Source organism: Balaenoptera musculus, chromosome 2 (genome assembly GCF_009873245.2).
Source record: "Balaenoptera musculus isolate JJ_BM4_2016_0621 chromosome 2, mBalMus1.pri.v3, whole genome shotgun sequence".
Lineage (NCBI taxonomy): Eukaryota > Metazoa > Chordata > Mammalia > Artiodactyla > Balaenopteridae > Balaenoptera > Balaenoptera musculus.
The window spans coordinates 99,028,669-99,043,691 of NC_045786.1; the positions used below are offsets into that span (position 1 = coordinate 99,028,669).

Here is a 15,023-nt window from a genome sequence, read left to right on the forward strand (position 1 = left end):
CCTCACAGCAGCCTTATGAGGTACTACTCGTGTCATCCCTGTTTCACAGATGAGGGATCTAAGACGGAGACGTAAAGTAACTTCCAAATCACACAGCTAGTGAGTAATGGAATGATTGGAACCCAGGGCAGTCTGGCTTCAGGTTCTATGCTGTTAACCACTGTACTCAGAAAACCATTCTGTAGAGGAGAATCAGAATTCCAGGCAGCCATCAGGAAACTACTGGAAGAGTCCAAGCCACAAATCATTAGGGCCTAAATTGAGAGCTAAGAAGGAAGATAATGGGACAGATAGGAGATGGGAGAACTGATAGGACTCCGTGTCCAATTCTAAGTGGGGAGGTCAGAGTGAGAAGTTAGGGGTGATGCCCAGGTTTCTTGCTTGAGTGACCAGGTAGCTAATGATGCTATTAGCCAAGAGGGGAAATACAGGGTTGGGAGAGGAGATGTGTCAGGATAATAGGATTTTTTTTAAACACTGTATTCTATTATATATTTTTCTCTATTCATTGTCTGAATAGTTAACATTTTTGTCAATAGACACTGTCACTTCTCACACAGTACATCAATTTTTCCCTCTCTACTCTTCTCCAGCCTTTCCCATTTTTCATTCCTCTGCATCCTATTTTTTTCTCTTTTTTTTTAACCTTATCTTTTTTTGTGAAATTAACACTGTCAATGGCACTCAGAATTAAGTTATTCATCCTCATGCTCAAATTCATAATCCCACCCCTAGAGAAACACTAAACAAGCAGATGGGAGTAATAACAAGAATGTTATCCTTTTCTCTGCACCCCATAAAGGAACCAACAGGAGAACCCCTTGGACAACCTGAGCCCCCATCCCCTATGTGACCAGGAACCGTAATGGTTTGGTACATTCTCTCTTCCTGATTCTACGTGCAGTGACATAAAGTTGGTTGCTTGAAACGGGTTACAGTGGGAACTTTTACACCACGGAACTTGGCAAAATTCTGCAAATCAGGACATTGTTTCTACCCCCATCAGTGGGGGTGGAAACAGGTTGTTAAATATTTATCAACACACCACAGATTCAGGCTGTCACCAAGATGAAGATCCACATATTAATCTCACGCCAGACAGCACAAATCAGGGCTTCTCAACTCCGGCACATTTAGGACTTGGTAATTTTTTGTGGTGCCGGTGGCTTGTCCTGAGCATTGTAGAATTTAACAGCATCCCCAGCCTCCAGCCACTAGGTGCTACCCACTGACGACCCTCCCTCCCCCCAGTTATGACAACCAAAGATGTCTCCAGACATTTATCCCAAGGGGCAACATCACCCTGCCTGAGAACCACTAGCAAAAATGGATTTAACTGTATAACTATCCCTCAAGAAGCCTCCAAAATGATGACATTGAAAAGATCAGTGGGAGGGGGGGCGGGGGGGGCGCGGGGGTGGGTGGGAGCAGGAATTCCCTGGCAGTCCAGTGATTAGGGGTCCACACTTTCACTGCCAAGGGTATGGGTTCAATCCCTGGTCGGGGAAATAAGATCAGTGGGTTTCAGATTAAGGCAACTTCGTTAGAGCACAGAGAGACTTGTTTGTGGATAGTAAAAGGTAACATTTATTTAACATTTACTTTGCGCCTGGCACAATTCCAAGCACGTTACACACACTCACTCATTTAACCTTCATTACTATTTCTAGGAAGTAAATACTATTATTCCTATTTTACAGATAAGAAAACTGAGTCACAAAGGAGTTCAATCATTTGCTCAAGCTAATGAGTGACAAAACTGAGATTCATACCCGGTCAGTCTGGTTTCACAATCTGTGCCCTTATGTCTATGCTGCGGATGCCATCAGAAGTCCAGGGACTACATTACTCTGCCCTCCCCATCTATGAGTTCAAGGTTTTTTCAATTCAACCAGGAGTGTTTAGGATATGGAGAATTTGAAGGTCTCCTGCTAACACTTCCTAATTGGAGGACATCACTGACAGAAATCCTTTTAACCAGGATGTTGAGAAAGAATGCTTTCCTCATTTGATTCTGATCCACGTGGGAAAAGTGTCTGTCATCGAGGATGAAAATGGCACACAAGTACCTACTGCATTGCAAAAAAAACCCAAAAAACAACAGAGAGCTTTTAGTTTTATAAATAACAAAGGGAAGGAGGATTTTCTGCAACTGCTTTGACATGATAGTCCTGATTTTAAATATATGCCATTGCATGAATAAAAATTCAGTTCTCCCTTAGGTAGTATTCATGAGATATCTAAAACAAAGTCCTGAATTACATAGGTAACTCCTAAGAAAATAAACCTCCCTTTTTGCATATTTTATATATGCAAAAAATATATATGACCTAATTTTTTTAAATGAAGCCAATTCCTTAAGGTAATAGTTCTCAAAGTGTGGACCAGCAGCATAGCATCACCTGGGAACTTATGAGAACTGCAAATTCTCAGCCCTCACCCCAGAATCAGCAACTCTGGGGATGAGGCCCAGCAATCAGGAGTTTCACAAACCCATTAGGTGATCGTGGTGCGTGCCCAAGTTTGAGAATCACCATCTCAAGGTAGTATTGGGCATTTAAACACCACAAGAATACCTCCTAATTCCTAGTCCAAGATTTTATAAACTCTCACTGTTTGATGAAAGTAGTTGTTATTTTTCTTCTTTTTTTTTTCATTTTTTTGAAATTGAAGTACAGTTGATTTACCATTTTGTGCCCATCTCTGCTGTACAGCAAAGTGACTCAGTTATGCACATATAGACACTCTTTTTTATATTCTTTTCCATTATGGTTTATCCCAGGATACTGAATATAGTTCCCTGTGCTATACAGTAGGACCCTGTTGTTTATCCATTCTAAATGTAATAGTTTGCATCTACCAACCCCAAACTCCCAGTCCATCCCTCTCCCTCCCTCCATCTCCCTTGGCAACCACGTCTGTTCTCTGTGTCTTCGAGTCTGTTTCTGTTTTGTAGATAGGTTCGTTTGTGTCATATCTTAGATGCCACATATAAGTGATATCATATGGTATTTGTCAGAAAGTAGCTGTTATGATAGGATTTTTTTTAAAAGGCACTGTGCCCTTGCAAATATAGTTCTTATGGGGAAAAAAAAGCATCTTCCTGATTCTTCTCTATAGGCAGGCAGATTTTCTACAGTTTAGCTGATTTCTGATGCTTAGTCTATGAACAATTCAAATTGGAAAACACTGATAAGGCCTCTTATGTCTGTTTATTTACTTTGTGTTTTGAACAGCAGCATCCACCACTGAGGGGTGCTCTCTGGCTGAAGGGGGAGGGAGTCTGACAGGAGTCACTCTTTCAGGCCAGGTTCCCCAGCCTGTAACCTGGGGAAGATGAGGGCAAGCGAACCGCCTGTCAGCTCACAATGGTGCTTTGGCTTCCAGAGCTGGTGTCAGGGGTAGAGAACTCCCCAAAATGAAGGGAACAAACTCCGAGCATACAGAATTCATGACCTGATCCCTTCTCCTCTCTCCCTCCATCCTCACTCCCACTCCGGCTTTCAGTTTCACAGAGAAATGGGAGCAATCAGAAAAGACTCTCCACCACTGCCATTACTACAACTCCCAGCCTACCTGTGCCTGCACACACATACCTTTCCTCCTCTCCTGTTCCTGAGAGGGGCCTCTGCTCCAGTGCGAGGTCAGTGCCTTTAGTACGGCACTGGGTCCTATCCTTGCTCACCTACCGGAGGACATCTCTCCAGCAACTACCCCTCCTCTCTCCTACACATCAGTTTCTCTCTTCTAATGACTGGATCGCTCACATCAGGCTGCAAACATGCTATAATTTACACCTTTCTTTTTTTTTTTTTTTTTTTTAAATTTTTATTTATTTATTTATGGCTCTGTTGGGTCTTCGTTTCTGTGCGAGGGCTTTCTCTAGTTGCGGCGAGCCGGGGCCACTCTTCATCCCGGTGCGCGCAGGCCTCTCACTATCGCGGCCTCTCTTGTCGCGGAGCACAGGCTCCAGATGCGCAGGCTCAGTAATTGTGGCTCACGGGCCCAGTCGCTCCGCGGCATGTGGGATCCTCCCTGACCAGGGCTCGAACCCGTGTCCCCTGCATTGGCAGGCAGATTCTCAACCACTGCGCCACCAGGGAAGCCCTACACCTTTCTTAAAAACAAAAACAAATACTCGGTCCCACATTCTAATCCAGCTTCTGCCCCATTTCTCTACTCCTTTCTACAGCAAAGCTCCTCAGAAGAGTCATCTACGGCACTGTCCCATTTCTCCTCCCATTCAGCCTTGAACTTACCCCACAGGGCTCGCATGCCCACCACTTTACCAACGTGACTTACGTTCTCCATGTAACTACATCCATTAGTCAGGTCTCGGTCTTAATCTTTCTTGTTTTATCAGCTTCATTTGATACAGTTGATCGATCACTCCCCCCTCCTTGAAACATTCCCTTATTGCTTCCAGAATGACACAGTATCCTTGGGAATTCAAAGATGAATATATGATCCATGCCTCCAAGTCTGTTAGGAAGACTTGGACAACGCCGTCAAGAGCTTCTGGACTTCCAGAGTCTCACATAAATCCATTTGTGGCGGTACCGCCCAGACTTTTTCATGTCCAGGCACACATAAAGAGATGATAACATCTGCCCCGTACTTCGGGATAAGGAGACAAGACCAACCCCAACAGAAGACAACCCACCTAGGCAACTCCAAGGCCTGAGGGTCACAACACGTGCTTTGAATGGCTCCAATTTATGCCTTCATGTAAAGCAGCCCACCTCTGTTTTCCTGGGCTACAATGAAAATACAATCATTTGATGGCCTTGGTAATAGACTTCTCTGTCGCATAAATGTGGTGCAAAGGCTCAATAATTCTTATATACTCTTTTTCTTAGAATTGTAGAAGTTTGACTCCTTCAGTTCAAGGCCTGTTGTATATCCCTCTTATATGCCCCGCAGTGCCTAGCACAGTGGTGAACACAGGACATATTGTTAAAAATATGTCAGATTAAAATTCTGTGCCAGATACTATTGCTTCAGCAACATCGTCTTTTTTTTTTCTTTTACGTGAAAGCAGGTTTATTTAGAGAGATACACATCCCATAGGCAGAATGCAGTCTATCTCAGGAGGCGAGAGTGGCCGAGAAGTCCTTAATCACCATACGTTTTTGGACAGCATTCCGTTCTATCAATCAAAGGTTAGAAAGACCTTACTTGAAAGTAGAAACCAAAAAAGACAAGTCCAGAACCTCCCTTACTCACACATTGTGTCATTGGAAGTTCTTCCTGATATCTAACCCGATGGTATCATGTGTCTAAGCTTATTTTCTGTGATTTAGCCTTGAAAAGGAAGGAGAGGAGGAGCGGCACATGAATAGTCTGCATAACAACATGAGCTGGTGATGATGGTGTCCTGATATCACTGGATTGTAGATGCTGTTAAAGTTTTCCACTGTGGTTGCTATGGAAACAGTGAAGAGTGGTTTGGGCATAAAGCTTCTCAGAGAAAAGGTGTTTCAGAAAAGCAAAGCCCCATAAGTCATCAAGGCCACTCCACAAGGAAAGGAATTCATTTGGTACACAGTGTTACCTTTTTCGGTTTTTATGTTGTTTTGCTCCATTTGTAATTTATTGACAACAAAGAAGCAAGAAGAATTCTACCAAGGTTGGGAACAAGGACACTTTTATTACTCTGAGATTCTTGTTTTCTGTTCAGTAGTGGAAAACAAACCAGGGATGATTATCTGTTCTCTGCCGATGCAGGCACCCTAGAAATAAACATATTCTCGACACTATGGTGAAAAATGGAAACTTTTAAAGTTTGAGTAACCAAATAAGAACTCCGAAGAATTCTCACTCCTCCCCATAACCACTTCTATTTCATTTGCCTCCATAACACACACAAAAACATTGCATTTCCCCTCCATAAGTACAATCTTTCAGTCAAAAACATTTTAATGATTCAAAAAGTTTATTATGGAAGACTAAGATGCCTGAAACTCAGTTTTCACCCTCAACTATCATCCAGCTATCAGAACAAAAAGAAATCAATCCTCAGTCGTGGAACCTACCTCATGTCCCAGATGCCTTTGTCTGTGGAAAGTCTGTCCATTCCCAGCAGTTTAGGAATCAGGAAAATCACTCTCAAAAATGAGGCAGGGGGCTTCCCTGGTGGCGCAGTGGTTGAGAATCTGCCTGCCAATGCAGGGCACACGGGTTTGAGCCCTGGTCTGGGAGGATCCCACATGCCGCGGAGCAACTGGGCCCGTGAGCCACAACTGCTGAGCCTGCGCGTCTGGAGCCTGTGCTCCGCAACAACAGAGGCCGCGATAGTGAGAGACCCGCGCACTGCGATGAAGAGTGGCCCCCGCTTGCCACAACCAGAGAAAGCCCTCGCACAGAAACGAAGACCCAACACAGCCAAAAATAAATAAATAAATTTATAAAGTTCCTACCAAAATTCTTAAAAAAAAAAAAATGAGGCTGGGAAAAAAAGGAAAGAATAGAGGGAAGCAAAGCTGGAAAGGAAATATGTATTAATTTCAAATAAGAACTCAACTGTCCTTGTGATTAAGTAATTTTTTTTTTTTGGCCGCGCGGCATGTGGGATGTTAGTTTCCCCGATCAGGGATCAAACCCACACTCCCTGCATTGGAAGTGTGGAGTCTTAACCACTGGACCACCAGGGAAGTCCCTCAACTGTCCTTGGAAGGCAGAGGGGGATCCGAATTGTTACTGGACATTTCAGTTGGAAAATTCCATTTTCAACAGCACATTGTCAGCTATGGTTCTCCTTTTCTAAGAAGTTCAGCCATTACCCTCAGCCTTGCTATTTAAAGTATGGCTCATGAATCAGCAGCATTGAGAGGTTTTGAGAAATGTGGAATTGCAAGCCCTGCCCTTCTGCAATTTAACAAGATCCTCCAGGTAGTCATGAGCATTTTAAGAAGCACTGAGCCTGGTCAGCCTTCAGTTCTAACGTGCTCTGAGGCGATGCCAACACTGCCCCTCTATCAACCGCACCTTGAGTAGCAAGGATCTAGCGAAGGCACTGGCTTTCCACCCTGGCTGCAAGTGAGAATCACCTGAGGAATTTCAAAACAACATGAGCCTGAGTCTCTCCTACATTGATTCGGAATTAACAGGTCTGGGGTGGGGCCCAGACATTAGTATTTTTCAAAAGCTCCCAGATGATTCTAACAAGTGGCCAGTGGTGAGATCCACTTACCTAGACTAACTCTTCATTTTATAATAATTAAAACCCCAAACTGCCATTAGAATAGGACTTGGTGGTTTCCCTACATTATCTCATCTGGGAGTCCTCAAAACAACTCCGTAATGTAGATACAGCAGATATTGTTATACCTGTTTAACAGATAAGAAAATTAGCTTAGAGCTGCTTTCACTACACTAACTTAGGGTGCAGCTAAATAACTGCTATTTCCCTGGTTGAGAATAGCGGAAAGTTGAGGTCTAAAATTAATACAACATCCAGTGTTTTCCACTGTGAGTCTATAGGAAAAGCCTGAACTCATTTTAAAGGATAAATCACCAATGCCAATCTCTTAATTTTATATGTGAGGAAACTGAGGCCCAGAGATTTGTCTCAAACCACAAATTTTAGCTGAAATGAGAACTCAGATCTCCACACTCCTAGCTCAGTATGTTTCCCACTAAATTGCATTTCCCAACCGTGATCCATCTTGTGGGATTCCACAAGATACTAACAAATGCTCCACTGAAAAAGGTTAGATATGCTAAGCCACATCTGGGTTAAAACAAATAGTGTCCTTAACCTCAGGACTTCTCGGCCTTCACTCGGCTCATGTGTCCTCCAAGTCTCTGAGAGCTTTATATAATATATGGCATTTCCACAACTTATTTGACTATGGAACCACTTTTTTTCAGTCAAGAATCTTGAAATAGTCCTATTCAAATAAGCAGACCTTGAGGAGGACTGTAGGCTACTCTGCTTGAGGGGCTGGAAACAAGGTTATGCCCTCAGAATTAGGGCACCAACTATAATAACTAAAGGGAAAAGTATCCTTAGCACCACGAAGCATCTAAAACAGTCAGCTCAAGGCTGCAAAAGTATGGCCTCATCATTTTATTCCACCTTGTCCCTTAATAGACCATGCCTCAGACCCATTCCCCCAGTAGGAAGAGTCATTGTGATGTCCTTCTTGATGGTTTGCTACTCTGTAATGAGCAAATCCCTGTGTCAGGCACTAGGCAAAGCACTTACCCGGATAATCTTGTTTAATCTTTAACACAATCCTATGAGGTAAGGACTCTTAGTATCCCTACTTTAAAGTTTAAAAATCTGAGAATTAAAAGAGGTTAAGTAGCATGTCCAAAGTCATACAGTAAGTAATGGAACTAGGTTTTGAACCTGAAGCTGCCCAATGTCAGATTCAGTTATGTGATTATGACATGATGTTGCCACTATAAATGATCTTCTTTTCCATTTATCAGAGTGTATTCCATTTATCAGAGTGTATTCCATTTATCAGAGTGTATTCCATTTATCAGAGTGTATTCCATTTATCAGAGTGTATTCCATTTATCAGAGTGTATTCCATTTATCAGAGTGTATTCCATTTATCAGGGTGTATTCCATTTATCAGAGAGAGACAGAGACAGAGAGATAGAGACAGAAACAGAGCTTTTTGAGAAATTTTTAAGGACTGTGAGGGCTAACAAGTCTGCAATGTGCAGTGCAGGCCAGCAGGCTGGAAATCCCAGCAGGAGTTAATGCTGTAGTCTTGAGTCTGAAGGCAATCTGGAGGCAGAATTCCTTCTTCTGGGGACCTCAGTCCTTTCCCTTAAGGATTTCAACCGATTGGATGAGTCCCACCCACATTATGGAGGATAATCTGCTTTATCCAAAGTCTACTGATTCAAATGTTAGTCACATCTACAAAATGCCTTCACAGCAACACCTAGACTCAGGTGTTAGACCAACAGCTGGGTACTGTAGCCTGGCCAAGTTGACACTTAAAATTAACCATCACACTATGTAATAAACAAAAATTAAAAAGCGTAGGTATCTTAGATTGCATAGTCCAATTTCCTTATTTTGCAAATGAGAAAACAGATCAGAAAGGATAAGCCCCCAGTGATACACATGCGTTCACAGGAGAACATGCGCAACCACATTCACAGAACCTTTCATAAGTTGCTCACTACCTTCTAATACAATTAAGTAGAAAAATTAAATCCCTCCAAAGCACCGTTTATTTTTATTTTGAAGACTTGATTAGAAAAATTCAGCAAACAGTCCATTTTATTACTTCTCTCCAGGCTAATGCTCCCACATCCTGGATGTGGGGACTACTTTCAAAGCAGATGGGGAGTCTGGAAATAGCTGACACTTTTCTCCCCAAAAGCGGACTTACTCTCAAGTTCATTCCTGTCCCTCCTACCCACCCCCTCAACCTCTCCAGTCTCACCTGTCACTTCTCAGGCTTCCTCCAACTTGATGCCTCCTTTTGCCTCTGGGCTTGCAAACAAGCTCTCCCGTCTGCGGCACTCTTTCCTCAACCCCCTACCCCTCCACACACACACCCCTTTTGCCTGGCTAAAGCCCAGTCATGCTTAGGTCTCAGCTGAAACATCTTTTCCTCAGGTAATGCCCCTGCCCCTACCAGACTGGGTTAGATGTCCTTCCCATGCGCCCCTATGGCACGCAGTACCAGCCCCTGATATTTACTGTTTATTTATCTATATCCCCACTAATGGTATCCCCAGCATGGTATCCCCAGTGTTAGAGTGTATCACATAAAATACATTCAATAAATATTTATTGGGGGAAGGAAGAAAAGGAGGAATGAAGGAAAAAGGAAGGAATTTCTGTAGGGCCTATCTTGTACTGCATGACTGAGATCTGACTATTAGAAACAGTCTGTGATGAAATTTGCCCAGGGAACTGCAGGGTGTAGAGCAAATTTGGTCTTTTCAGGTGCTAGGGAGTCTCTGCCGAGTGACCTGGCATCCTGGGGTTTTGTTTTGCCGTCATTTGGACATTGATATCACCAGGGAGTTATCGGTGTAAGGTAACAGGAAGCTGAACCAGGGTGGTAGCAGCAGGAATGGAAAGGGACCCATAAAGGGATGTTTCATGGCTAATTTGGACTTCATTCGTTGGGATGTGAAGGAGAAGGGTGCAAGATCAGGAAGTTGGGAGAATCTGATTTCTGGTACAAGACAATATCATTAATTCAATTCCATATTGAATTGGAGGTATTAGGAAAGCATCTAAAAATGCAGCTGAAAATATAAAACAAAGCCAAGAAGATCTATAGTCCTTCACAAATTATTTATATCAATTACTGTTATCAAAGAAGTGTCAAAACTGGCCAGTAGGCAGAACCGGTATTGCCTATATGATGTGCTTTGAGGGTCATCAAAAAGACTCTTCTCCTTCACGATCTATTATCCTATCAAGGTACCTGAAATGTAATTAAAATGGTACTTTTCGTATATCATCACATATAATTTGTATGCACATATTATATCTCTGGAAAGATAAATCATGGTAACAGTGGTTACCTCTGGAAAAGGGGGATTAGGAGATTGGAGGTCAGAGGTGGGAGGGAAACCTATCTTTTACCATTTACACGTTTGTACCCACTGAAGCTTTTTATCATGTACATAGATCGTTAATGTAGAAAAGAAAATTTTTTATTTTATTTTTAAAAGCTGGAATTTGTCAATGGGCAGTTGGTTAAATAAATTATAGTACATCCATTAAGTGGGATAATGTACAGTCATTAAAATGAAAAAAAGATAGCTTTGATCCAAAAGATGTACTGATCCAAAGATGTCCATGATGATTAGTTAAGTAAAAAACAAAATTTAGAGTGTAAACATTAAAAATCCACCCATTAGAAAAAAATGTTTAAATATTTGTTAGCATGTATATGCATAGGGAAAAGCTGTCAAAATACACCTGTTAGCATTGATTACCCTGGCAAGATGGAATTAGAAGAAACTTTCGCTTTCGAAGTTATATATTTTGACATTGCTTGAACTTTTACAAGGAGCATATTACTTTATAATCAGAAAAAAAGATAATTTAAAACATTTGTGACAATGCAAATAGCCCAAAAATGGAGGGAGGGTCATCATCTTCAGCAGCTGGGGCAACTTTTAAACCCTCTAGATGAAAACTAGGTGCTCATGGGTAGTGTGTGCATTAAGTCAGGGAGAAGTGGTGTAATACAGCCTTGGCTCACAACAGTGCCTCAATAATGTTTAATAACTGAATTTATAATTAAACTCAATAAAGTTGGACTATAAAGTAGATACAACTTGTCTTTTTCCCAAGTGAATGACAAAATAGGTACTTATCACCAGGAGCTTAAAAAACAGAGGGTCTGACCTCAAGGCCATAGTCTAAGATAACTTAGCATCACCTGTTTTCCCCTCTTCACTGCTTTCCAACAATCTGATCTTTTTGTTTGCCCTTGTCATCTTCCCAGCCCTTTTTGTAAAATTGCCCATTAGAACCACAAGAGGGCAGCAGCCTCATGTACGAGAAAGGCTCTCAGGCATTGGTAATCATAAAAAGCAAAGGGAGGAGATGCCTTTATAAAAAGTGTTATCAAAACTTTAGATTTCAGCATCTTGCTCTGAATAGGTGTGGGACCACATTTAATGTTCTGTTAGAAATTATAAACAATGAGTGGAAAAGAAATTCATGCTGGTGAGTGGAGCTAACGTATTTCCCTCTCTTCCAGAAACTGGCCAGAAGAAGTGAGACCAAAAAGAGAACAGTCTAGAACCTAAGACTTACTCCTAATGTAAACTCTTGCACCAGGATGGAAGGGGAATCTTACCACAATGCTACTACCGTCAATGGCACCCCAGTGACTCACCAGCCTTTGGAACGTCACAGGTTGTGGGAAGTCATCACCATCGCAGCTGTGACAGCCGTGGTAAGCCTGATCACCATCGTGGGCAACGTCTTAGTCATGATCTCTTTCAAAGTCAACAGTCAGCTGAAGACAGTTAACAACTATTACCTGCTCAGCTTAGCCTGTGCAGATCTCATCACTGGGATCTTCTCCATGAACCTCTACACTACCTACATCCTCATGGGACACTGGGCTCTCGGGAGTCTGGCTTGTGACCTTTGGCTTGCACTGGACTACGTGGCCAGCAATGCTTCTGTCATGAACCTTCTGGTGATCAGTTTTGACCGATACTTTTCTATCACAAGACCCCTGACGTATCGGGCCAAGCGTACCCCAAAGAGGGCTGGCATCATGATTGGCTTGGCCTGGCTGATCTCCTTCATCCTCTGGGCCCCAGCGATCCTCTGCTGGCAGTACTTGGTTGGGGAGCGGACGGTCCCACCAGACGAGTGCCAGATCCAGTTCCTCTCGGAGCCCACGATCACTTTTGGCACTGCCATCGCTGCATTCTACATCCCTGTTTCTGTCATGACAATCCTCTACTGCCGAATCTACCGGGAAACAGAGAAGCGAACCAAGGACCTGGCCGACCTCCAGGGCTCTGACTGCGTGGCTGAAACTGAGAAGAGAAGGCCAGCTCAGGAGGCTCTGCTCACGTCCTGCTTTAGCTGCCCCCAGCCCACACTGGCCCAGAGGGAAAGGAACCAAGCCTCCTGGTCATCCTCCTGCAGGAGCACCTCCGTCACTGGGAAGCCATCCCGAGCCACTGGCCCAAGCACTGAGTGGGCCAAAGCCGAGCAGCTAACCACCTGCAGCAGCTACCCCTCCTCAGAAGATGAGGACAAGCCCACCACTGACCCTGTCTTTCAAGTGGTCTGCAAGAGTCAGGCCAAGGAAAGCCCAAGGGAAGAATTCAGTGCTGAAGAGACCAAGGAAACTTTTGTCAACGCTCAAACTGAAAAAAATGACTATGACACCCAAAAATACTTCCTGTCTCCAGCTGCTGCTCATCGACCCAAGAGTCAGAAGTGCATGGCCTATAAGTTCCGATTGGTGGTGAAAGCTGATGGGACCCAGGATACCAACAACGGCTGTCGCAAGGTGAAAATCATGCCCTGCTCCTTCCCGGTGTCCAAGGACCCTTCGACGAAAGGCCTTGATCCCAACCTCAGCCATCAGATGACCAAACGAAAGAGGATGGTCCTCGTCAAAGAGAGGAAAGCAGCCCAGACCCTGAGTGCAATTCTCCTGGCTTTCATCATCACGTGGACTCCTTACAACATCATGGTCCTGGTTTCCACCTTCTGCGACAAGTGTGTCCCAGTCACCCTGTGGCACTTGGGCTACTGGCTGTGCTATGTCAATAGCACTGTCAACCCCATTTGCTATGCCCTCTGCAACAGAACCTTCAGGAAGACCTTTAAGATGCTGCTTCTCTGCCGATGGAAAAAGAAAAAAGTGGAAGAGAAATTGTACTGGCAGGGGAACAGCAAGCTCCCCTGAAAAGTAACGACTCCCCTCAAAAGAATGACCGTGGTCAAGGTCCTCTGAGGATGGGTGAACTGATTCTGGTTTACTTTTCAAAAAGACCTTTTGAGTCCCTGAGGACATGGAAAGCCTCGAGGTCCCTCGCCAAAGGGAAAGAGTCACAGCTGCCACAGTTGCTGCCGAATTGAATGATTCTTATCCATGACCAGGGTCGCCTGATGCTGCTGGAGTGTTTGCCACCAAAGAGACAGACTCATGACCCTTCACAGAAGGAGGGGCACTTGGTCACAGTGAACAACAACTGAGGGAGCTCCTGTCCAACCTTCTGTGGGAAACAGCAGGACCGGTGGAAACCTGTCACAGAGTTTTGTGCAGTATGTATGTGTCTCTGAAGTTGTCTCATTTCAGTGAGAACCAGGAGAATGTAAGTCAGTGTCACCTGTTAACAAGAGTGAGATTCAACTGGCTTCTAAGATTCTATTTCTTTATAAACTGATCAGTATTTATTATGCAGCTATTATGTGTTCCGTACTGTGGTATGTTTTCCTGTCCCTACATCTGAGCAAAGCTCTTGCTCTTCCTTTTCACAACTGATGCCAATTCCTGGTACCCACTGAGGCCAGGCCGGTCCCCACAGAGCCACCCTTCCTCTCAGGGACCTGGGTCTGAAAGGACACTGGAACCTGGTCACACCCAGTCCTACAGAGAAGCCTCTATTCTGCTAATAAAGGTGATCAGGTCTCCACAGTCAGTTATTTTGTTTTTACCAGTGGGGATTTTTTTCCTTTTATGTAAACAAATATTATGTATTGTAGTTGGTGCCCTTTGAACCCATTTATTTATGCTCTGTCCTTAGGAAGACTAATTGTATGACAGCTCTTCACTGGGTAAAGACCTTCTCCAGTCTGTTTAATCATGGTTCTCTTAAATTATTCTCAGAGGTCTTACTTTCTAATCTCTTCACAAGGCAAACCTGAGGCAAAATGTGCAAAACAAATTTGGTTTCACTCCATGCTTTTGAACTTCTTCCAGGCCCTTTTGCAGGCCCTCATCCAAACCCCCAATTCACACCCAGGCACAAGCAGGTCACTGTGCTGTCTCCAGCCAGAAGTGCTATTTAGAGGGACAGCAGGAGAAAGGCTCTTTTAAAAAAAATAGGTCCTCCAAATCATGGCTCAGAAATGACTTACTGGACTTCCCCGGTGGCACAGTGGTTAAGAATCCGCCTGCCAATGCAGGGGACACGGGTTCGAGCCCTGGTCCGGGAAGATCCCACATGCCGCGGAGCAACTAAGCCCGTGCGCCACAACTACAGAGCCTGCGCTCTAGAGTCCGCAAGCCACAACTACTGAGCCCACATGCCACAACTACTGAGCCTGTGCGCCTAGAGCCCGTGCTCCGCAACAAGAAAAACCACCACAATGAGAAGCCCACGCACCGCAACGAAGATTAGCCCCAGCTCACCGCAACTAGAGAAAGCCCGTGCGCAGCAACGAAGACCCAACACAGCCATAAATAAATAAATAAATTTATTAAAGAAAAAAAAAGAAATGACTGACTTAGTCATTCCTCTCCAAATTCACAAAAATGAGAAGCCCAGAAAAATACAGTTGAGGTCCAGTAATGCTGGCTATGGTCATTAAAAATGACCAT

At 43.8% G+C, this 15,023-nt stretch overlaps 1 protein-coding gene across 1 annotated transcript; it reads left to right on the top strand.

The window, feature by feature from the left end:
* Positions 1–11,786: 11,786 nt before the first annotated feature.
* On the top strand, positions 11,787–13,385 carry LOC118890809 (muscarinic acetylcholine receptor M5-like). Its single transcript, XM_036844111.1, has one exon. It carries the CDS (start codon positions 11,787–11,789, stop codon positions 13,383–13,385), a length of 1,599 nt encoding a protein of 532 aa, XP_036700006.1.
* Positions 13,386–15,023: the final 1,638 nt, after the last annotated feature.

What these genes read in the sequence shown, in the direction of transcription:
- LOC118890809 (XM_036844111.1), top strand. Translation starts at nt 11,787, where the DNA reads ATGGAAGGGGAATCTTACCACAATGCTACTACCGTCAATGGCACCCCA.